This window comes from Poecilia latipinna, unplaced genomic scaffold (genome assembly GCF_001443285.1).
Source record: "Poecilia latipinna isolate Pla-1442-1.1 unplaced genomic scaffold, P_latipinna-1.0 Scaffold333, whole genome shotgun sequence".
Classification (NCBI taxonomy): Eukaryota; Metazoa; Chordata; class Actinopteri; order Cyprinodontiformes; family Poeciliidae; genus Poecilia; species Poecilia latipinna.
The window spans coordinates 190,293-199,385 of record NW_015112949.1 but is presented as its reverse complement, the minus strand read 5'-3'; the positions used below and the strand labels follow the sequence as shown (position 1 = coordinate 199,385).

At 42.9% G+C, this 9,093-nt stretch overlaps 1 protein-coding gene across 1 annotated transcript; it reads right to left on the bottom strand.

Moving 5' to 3' along the window:
• Positions 1 to 564: 564 nt before the first annotated feature.
• pcolcea (procollagen C-endopeptidase enhancer a) lies at positions 565 to 6,585 on the bottom strand. Its single transcript, XM_015035377.1, has 9 exons — positions 6,165 to 6,585; positions 3,150 to 3,258; positions 2,817 to 3,075; positions 2,254 to 2,378; positions 1,744 to 1,880; positions 1,362 to 1,657; positions 1,198 to 1,275; positions 891 to 1,061; positions 565 to 784 (listed from the first exon to the last, which is right to left on the bottom strand). Exons 1-9 carry the CDS (start codon positions 6,251 to 6,253, stop codon positions 654 to 656), a joined length of 1,395 nt encoding a protein of 464 aa, XP_014890863.1. The 5' UTR covers positions 6,254 to 6,585; the 3' UTR covers positions 565 to 653.
• Between the last annotated feature and the right edge of the window lie 2,508 nt (positions 6,586 to 9,093).

The window sequence follows — 9,093 nt, the reverse complement described above, 5'->3', positions numbered from 1 at the left end:
AAAAATGCATTTTTCCTACATATGTAAAAGATTTTTGCCAGAAATTATTGTTACACCACAAAGAAAATTGACCAAGGAAACAATTTTTCACTTTTGTTGCGATGTTAACATCTGGTGGTGTCGAAGAAAGTTTAGTCCTGGGTTTTTTAGGTCTTCATAGAATGTTTCTTTTTTTTTTTTTTTATGAATTTGCACCACATTATTACTATTTTTGATCTAAATTTAAACTTCTTTACATCATTAGCCAAGACTGATCACAGACTATCATTAACAGGTTACATTAGCAATTATAAGATGTGACATAAATACAAACTATTTTAAAGCAATACTGATTTTTCCCCCTCTCTGTTTCACGTTATGATTAAATATCTTTTAGTATTACTAAAACAATTACATTACACCACATGTCCACAAGGTGGAGACAAAGTAAACACTTTAGCAAACACATTATGGACGAGCACTCAGAAGTGTTAAATGTGATTTAAAACCTTTATTTATAAATATATGCATATGCATTACAAATAAAAGGTTCAGTGGGTATTTTTACAAAATAATATATATATATTTTTAAGGTTGTATATAAAATAAAGTTCGACTGCTTTGTTATATAGTGTCTTTATAGTTCACTCTGAACTGTCGGAACGTTTTTGGTCTTAACATGGCTGGTTGTTGATATTCATCAGTAGTTTGTGGTGTGCAACTTTGTATGGAGCAGTGAATGCACCAGGCACCAAGGTGCCACGTCCCTCTTCATCCACCTGACCCATGATGATGTAGTTGGCGCCTAACAGAACAGGTGAGACAAAATATCCAGGTTCACGTTTTCTCATCGCTTTCAGACAAAAATGCAGAAGAAAGTTCATGTAAATGAATTCAAGCGGTTTTCGTACCTCGGCGAACCAAAGGACACCTCTTGCACTGTGACACCAGCTTCACCGACATGGTCTCTCCAGCCTGTGTGATGGTCAGTCTCCCTGATTTGTAGGCCTTAATGAGGGAGACGTTCATGGTGACGCTGCCTCGGGGACCGGGGGCCAAAGAGGTGACGGTTCCAGTTATCACTGAGAAACAGCAGAGTGTTCCATTAAAACACATCATCTTGGAAAAAAATGTAACTTTTAATTCAAGTAAATTTATGCAATCATGAATACGTTTATCAGGAGTGCAAATAACTTATGACACCAGCAGGAGACATACCAAATTCACTAGAGCAGAAACTGGTCTTGATGTTTCCAGCTCTCTTACAGACTCTGGGACACGGTGGCTTCTGAGGACCTTGAAATTCAAAGAAATACACATGGAAAAAATGAATTGAATAGTTCTGGGAGCCTTCTGAAATGTGAGCACACATCTTCACCCACCTGGCCTACTCCGATTTGGCACTCGCCTTGTGGGTGAGACACGGGGAGGTGGCACGTATTTGGGGGCGGCGGTGGTGGTGGGGATGGGGGCCCGTGTAGCGACGGCTGGTCGCTCAGGTCGGGCAGGTCTGACTGGACGCCTTGAGGAGGTGGAGCCGACACGAGGCCTTGACTTGTCGATCGGGGGCTCAGAACCTCGGGGGATGCTGGTATAGTAGGCGAAGAATCCATCGGATGTCACGCTGAGGTCAGACACGAACTGGACCAGCAGCTCGTTGCCATTGGTGATGATGGGTCTGAGCAGGAGACGGAGCAAAGATTTAGGATAATGGAGCGACGTTTTGCGGCATCGAAGTCCAGGCGTTGAAGTACGGCGCCTTACTGAGGTGTGTGATCGCCGCAGTATTTTCCAATCAGGCGAGAATTGTCTCTCTCTCCGCCGTTGAAAAAGGCCACATAGTCAAACCGGCAGTAGGTGTCAGCCTCCAGAACGAATTTGTCAAACTTCACCTGGATCACCTGGTAACCAGAAACAAACGTAAACATGGAGGTGATCTGTGTATATGTGCGTTTTAATGCAAAACTAACTTACAAGTAATTTTTTAGCAAGATAAGTTACTTATAACTGACATGGGTCATGTTATACTAGAAACTAGAAAAAAATAATTGGTAAGATTCTGTCTTTTTGCACTGTTAATGATGCAGAAATACTCCGAATATACATACCTGGTGGCCAAATTAGATTTTTAGGTTGCAGTTGGTGGAAAACTGGCTAATATCACAAGTTGATAACATTTTCTTCTCCATTACCATGTGTGGCTGCCCCCAGCCTCTCTCATATGTATTCTCGCTCAAACAGTAATTACATGCGGTGAATGAGTGCACCACTAACTCTGTCGGGCTCCACAGTGATGAGCCAGGTGCAGGTGGTTCCTGGTGAGTACTTCCCGTCTGGCCAGTTGGGTGTCTTGATCTCTCCCTGGGATTTTGTCATCTTCCCCCCACAGGACTGCTCCCCTGAGACGATGAGTTGAAGGTTAGGTCTGGGACCAGGCTGACTGCGTGTCACGTGCTAGTTAAAATCATAATCATTAAAGATACGTATCTATTATGGGACTGGGTTAAAACAAAGCTTTTTTGGAGCTTTCTTCCACACTAGCTTACTTCATGTGACTAAGGTTTGCAGTCAGCTGTTGATGCATCTCCTTCCATCATCATGCTAAATCTTTAGCAGAAGGTGTTCAGTAAAATTCAGAAGTCTTTCAGTTTTCTCAAAAGATACTCTTCGTTTTTTGCTTGGCGTGTCTGCTAAGTTCCTAAGCATTGTGTTTTCATCTCGACTTTCATTTTCCGCAATAACCCTATCCCTAATTTTTTTTTTTAAAGTAAAATCTGAGAGTGGAAAAAAAAGAATCCTCTAATCCTTCCCAAAAAAAAAAAAATGCGACTACATACCACTGACGTAAGGTTTTGTTCCAATGAAATGAGCCAAAAACCCTCTGGACTGGTTCTCCTCATCAGTCACCATCTCCAGCATCATGGTGTTTGTGGTCGATACCTGAGTGCCGGGCCGGAAAGTTCCACAGAACCGACCTAGTTTTTGCACCAAGTTGGAGTGGCCGTTGTAGATATCCAGATAGTCGTAGCGACACTGGGAGTCAGCCTCCAGGTCAAAGATGCGGAAGGAGAGCTCGACCACGTTTCCCTCCGGGACCTGGAAACCAGATGAACCGTTTGTGAGTGAGAGGAGCTGGTTGTGAGAGAGCCAGCGTTCGGAGAGTGACTCACAGTGATGCGCCAGGTGCATTTGCTGTTGGGTTTGTAGAAGCTGGGGAAGCCCTCGCTGCCAACAAAGCCTGACTCAGCAACCAGGTCTCCTCCGCAGTAGAACACAGGCCTACAATAAGGGAGTCAGTGAGACTTTTTTTAAATTTATGCTTTTTATTCCCCTGCACCCCAGTAAAATCTGAATGGGGTTGATGAGACAAAAAAGCATCCAACTTTAAGACAAGATAAGTTCTGTTAACCCTTGTTTAGTCACACTCCTCCATCTAGTTTCTGTTTTTGACATTTTTTTGGAAGCAGGTCAGCGTCTTCTATCATCGAGGAATTGCTGATTCTGTAACTTATGATGTTAGGAGGGAATTTTCCCATCAACGATGTAGAACAAGATGATTTGGCATGCATGGGAAATAAGCTCACAACACTTAAACACATACACATGCTAACGCTTATGTTATTGGAGTCTCAAAAACAATTTTAGGAGTCTGTCCAAAATGTGTTACCTAAAAGGAATCCTTTATTCTTGCTTGAATCTCCAAAGGTGGATGTAATATTTTGTGGTTTGCTTTCCAAAGTGTGTTTTCTGCTAATAGCTGATCAAAGTGAAACTGTAAGAACATTTGTTGTTCCTTTATTTAGCAGCAAAAACAAGGTCAGAAATATTGCTTAAAAAATAAATTTAACAGCTGAACATTCTACCTTTGAAAAACATAGCCTGAAAAAAACACAATAGAAAGACATCAATTAAAATTGTGTCTAAGTAAAAACAAAAACAGAATCAATCCAGTGATTCAAGTCATGTTTCAGGATGATAATACATCTGTTGCTACTGATCTTCAAGGCTTTTCCTCTAGCCAGCAACTGTTGAAGAAAATATGGTGGAAATTGCTACGGATCCAATTCTGGAAATTTGATCAGGAGAATGTTGGAACCTGACTGGTGGAGCAAAGTAATATTTACAAAGTTTTTTTTTGGTTTCTTTGTGTGTTTTGGCAGAGGGGGTTGATGCGTCGTTTTTCTCCTTCAGTAACAAGCAATTTTATTTTATTTCTCCCCACCATAAAAACTATACATTTTTGGCATTAATCAGGACTACAGAATAACATTTTGAAGGCACTTTTCACTGAACCAGAAATTTCCACTGCAAAGTAAAACTGTTTAATTTCGTATTTCTTCTCTTTGCGATCAAAATAAACAACTGACTGATCATCCGCCAAGAGTCGGGATAGCTTATCTTTTGCCTTGGATTGTTGGACGTCTCTATTTAAAAAGCTAGCTGTGTGTGGGAAATGGGGCAGAGAGGAATGACACCGAGCAAACTAAACAAGTCTGGACTTGAATTTGGACTCACTGCAGCAGCAGGGCTTTCATCCTCTGTGGGGGTGTTACTCACAAAACTCCACTGAAAAACCTTGCATAGGCATTGGTTAAATTAAGCACTCTGTGCATTATACTGTAAGAAATACAAAAAAAAAAATCACAAAAATGTTAAACTCTTGCTTATGAATTACTTCTGCAATAAATCTTTAATTAGACAACTGACTGCTCTGAACCGCAAGGACTGGTCTCTGGAGCAGTAGATGAAGGTCAGCAGATCAGCCAAGTCCAGATGTATCCTGTTCTGAAGGGATTTTAGTTATGCACTCGTCCTGCTTAGAGTCCACCCCACATGTCTAACAGGGAGAATTGAAACCGATTCCATGAGACGGTGATGGTGCTCAGAAATGTTAGGCAGCATAAACAAGGCCAGGGAGTTGCTGGACTCAAAAAGGATCTGTCAGACATCGTTTGAATACAGTGCCTTTTATGACATTACTACCATAAACTTTATTTGTCCCCTTCTGCACTGCACTGTTAAGGGATTTTATGGAGTTGAGCAACAATTGAGTAAAGATTTTGCATTATGCATTAAACTTTTTGTCCGTTCTTTTCAAACTAGCTCCAGCTTCTTTGGATTGGATAGACAGCGGCATCAGGTCTCGACTGGGGCCATTCTAACATGTCCTCTGCTTAAGCTTTGTAACTTTGGCTGTATGTTTAGGGGCTCTGCCCCTGCCGAGAGACGACCCTCCTTCAACAGTTTCAAGTCTTTTGCAGCGTCCTGTAGGTTTTCTTCCAGGATTGCCCTGTTTTAAGCATCATTCATCTCACCATCAGCTCTGACTTGTTTCTCTGTTTCTGCTGAAAATGATCCCCCATATTGTTTTACGTCCTACATCTGCTTTTTCACGACTTTATCCCTGTCCCGTCTGCTGTGTTCTTTAGTATTTGTGATGTTTTTTGTTAGCCAGATTCCACTGAGAACCTCTGAGACTTGGTTCAGTGATTTGATCTTCAGTTAATGTGCATGGAGTCATTAATAAACTTTCTTGCAACTCTTAATCAGAAGCTCATCAGAATGATGCCATGGAAAATATGTGTTGCAATCAAAGCTAGACAGTGATTCATCTTTTTTTTTTTTTAATGCCAGCTGGGATGGTCTGGCAACACAGAGAAAGCAGCCACTACATCTTGGGAAGCAGAGAGAGCACATAAAGAAGTAACTGACATCTGCTTTAAAACAGCCGACTGACAATTCACAACATCTAGAGCTGATCTTGTTAATTAGCTGCATTCCACACGGACAGCGCTCCAAGGAGGTCAAGAGAATGTCTCTGCCTGGATGATGTCACGTCGCATAGCAGCATGTTTTTGCTCAGTTCTGGCTCAAACTTCGGACCCCCCGTGAAGTACTCTGGCTGCTGAGTATTTTCCAAAGCAAGTGCCAAGTTTATTTGATTTGACCCCCTCCGACAGAGGCTTGAGCATTAGCATCCGAGCTAGTCCGAACTCTACTTACCTCCCAATGTGCCTCGAAAACCATCAATGAAACCCCCAAAAATACTTGAAAAAGCAAATCTGAGATCACTTATTTGAACTTTTCTCTCATATGATTCCTCAAATGCACACACAATCGTTCAAATAATGATACATGACTTGCAAATCTTTCCAGGGCCTTTCCAACTAGACGCCAAACCTTACCTGGTGTAATTGGTCTCCTGAGCCTTTGTCCATCCCAAACTAAGAGACAGGAGCAAGAGCAGCCCCCGTATGCAGTCCACACGCATCATGATACCACAGAAAGCAGAGCAGACTGTTGCAGCAACGAAAGAGGGGAACAGGACACTGGAGGTGAGGAAAGAGGGGAGGAGGTACAAGGAAGCTGTTTGGTCGGAATAGGCGGAGAGAATGAGGACTCAGAAAAAGGTGGGTGGGAGAATGGATGGAGATATAAGCAAAGTTTCTGAAAGGAAACTTAATAGTAGAGGGGGGGATGATGTTAGCAGCTTGTGGAGGAGGAGGTTTTAATGGGAGCCAGATGTTCTTCTCAGAAAAACCCTGGGCTCTGTGTCTGGAGTGGACATCTAAGAAAAGACTCTCTCTTCCCTGCAGATAATGTGTAGTTCTACTACTGCTTTTAACGAAGGTTTACAACCAACTTGAAGAGCAGTGTAGCCGCTCACTTAAGAAGGGTGGCACGTCATCGGAAGGGTGGAAAAAGCAGAGATGGAGCCAGAGGCTGAGCGTGGGTTCTTAACAAGAAGGGCCGTAAATCTTTGCATTCCACAGCAGACCAGAGGTGGGATCTTTCATCTATGAACCAGGGTGCTACTTACCCATAAAATCAATCGCTGCAACCATTGGCAAAACGCAACTCCCACACAAAATCCAAAGAAATGGTCTAAATGAGCAGCTAGCTGCGTTTCCTGAACTCCGTGGGGTCCTTTGGCTCCACAATCCACCAAGACAAAAAACAACACTGAAGAGGGGTGGGATATTCTTTCTTTTTCTGTTTGGGAATGGGCCAAACCTCTGACCTAAATTACTGAGGCCAATACAAGGGATATTATTTTTAAGGATAGTTAGTAAAAGTCCCTTTGACAGACTGGATCAAACACCACAACGGACCAGATGGGATAAAATGGAAGCACAAAGCAGCTTCAAATCAAGCAAATTCTTTGCAAATTACTGCCAACTGGAAAGACTTGAAGTCTTTTGCAGCTTTTTCTTTTTGCTGAAAATGAGAATTTCCTTATCCAGCTATGTTTGTGTTGACCCCAAAGTCTTGATAGGCATCAACAGGAGCAGGAATGCAGGAGTGTGCTCAGCTGCTGCTATGATGTGGGGGAGCAGTGATGGCAGCCAATACTGTGGGTTTCCCACACAAACTCCAAATGAATCCTTCAAGCGGGACTAGCATTCCTTCAGGAGAATCCAAAGGGAATGGATGTGGGAGTGCAATACCAGTGGGGGAGCAGATGATTGTGGTGAAGGCATGGGTTAGGGAGGAGAGGCAGGAGGGGGCTGGTTATCAGACAAATGGAAAACAAGCCTAAAGTGATGTGACAGAAAGACAGATTAACGAGGAGATGAGCTGCTTCTGACTGAACCCTGCGGTGAGGTCATGTTCATGTCTCTGTGAAGTAACAAGCAACTGTTTTTGCTCGACACGTTTTCAAGTCAATGAAGCTTCCCTGTCGTAACCCATCCTTGTTAGCAAAAATAAACGAATAAAGGAAAATGGTTGAGTGGAACTTGTGGTACATAAGCGTTAAAAAATAAAATCAGAACAACTCATGGGGTTCTGCACAACCATCAGAGACACCGACAGTCTCTGATGGTTTCACAGAGGTCATTTTATTACAGTTGTTTTCGCTTCTGCTTTCTCCAGATGTGGCTTGTCTTACATCTACTGTCTACAGTTGTAGAAAGAGAAATTATCCAATTATGGTTTGTGGCAGAGAAGGACAAGTCTCACCAGTGAGAGCAAATAGAAGCATTGTTTGAATTCAATTAAAGGCTGAGCTTTTAATTAGGCTTTGATTGTGTTCTTTTCCCCAGAGTCGAAGGATGGTATAGCCTACAACTTAACAACTTCAATCATTAGATGCATATTTGAATTTATTGAGGATTAATCTTATTAATACAGGTTCAGCTTTATGCATACACATAATATTTTGATTAGCAAGTTTCTGAGAAATCACACACTTCATGCCGCTACCCAGCCAGCATGCCTAGGTGGGCCCCATGTGGGGACAAGGAGGGCAGACTATATGGGTCCCATATGGGTTTGTCCGCGGGTTCCACGATGGCCCTACATGGGTTTGCCCATGTAGGGGCAGAGCCCACATGGGCCCTGCATGGGCCCTATATGGTGGGGGCCCACATGGGTTTTGTCCAATTAGGGCCCATGTAGCACCCATGTGGGCTGTGGCCCTACATGGGCAAACCCATGTGGGGCCATCGTGGAACCCGCGGACAAACCCATATGGGACCCATATAGTCTGCCCTCCTTGTCCCCACATGGGTCCCACCTAGGCATGCTGGCTGGGTATTAATCAAGTCCTGGCATAATAAAGATTTACTTGCTCCAAATTCATCATTATTGGTGTTGGATCAAACAAAGCGAGTTAACATGAAAACCTTCTGGCTGTGACGTCAACCCACTTGAAAATGTGTAAAAATACAAATAGAATACGTTGCTAGAAATTTACCGGGACCTTACCGAGGGCTACAAAATCTGTAAGGTTTACGAAACTTCTTAAGGTACCTTAAGTTAAATGTCTGGTGTTCCTCCGTACTTTCCGCCTCAACAACAGGTTGAAATGTAAAGCATGTTTACCCACAATAAACCCACCTACGGCCACATCATGTCAGCGGATCCACAATCCATGCCTTGCTTAGTAGACAGGGCGACACCTGGTGGGGAAGATTTAAAACTGCATCTCACGAAGCGGTTACCTGCTTGCGTTCACGTCGGTCCGGTTGTATTAACAGGGACCAATACACCAGTAGTCTCATTTTTTTTTTTTTTTTTTGTAATAAGGGGCTCTTCACCTATGTGACGTTCTCCATTCGTCTTGTGCTTGAGTGTGGTTTAAATCTGGTCTTTTCTGACCAGAAGAAGTCA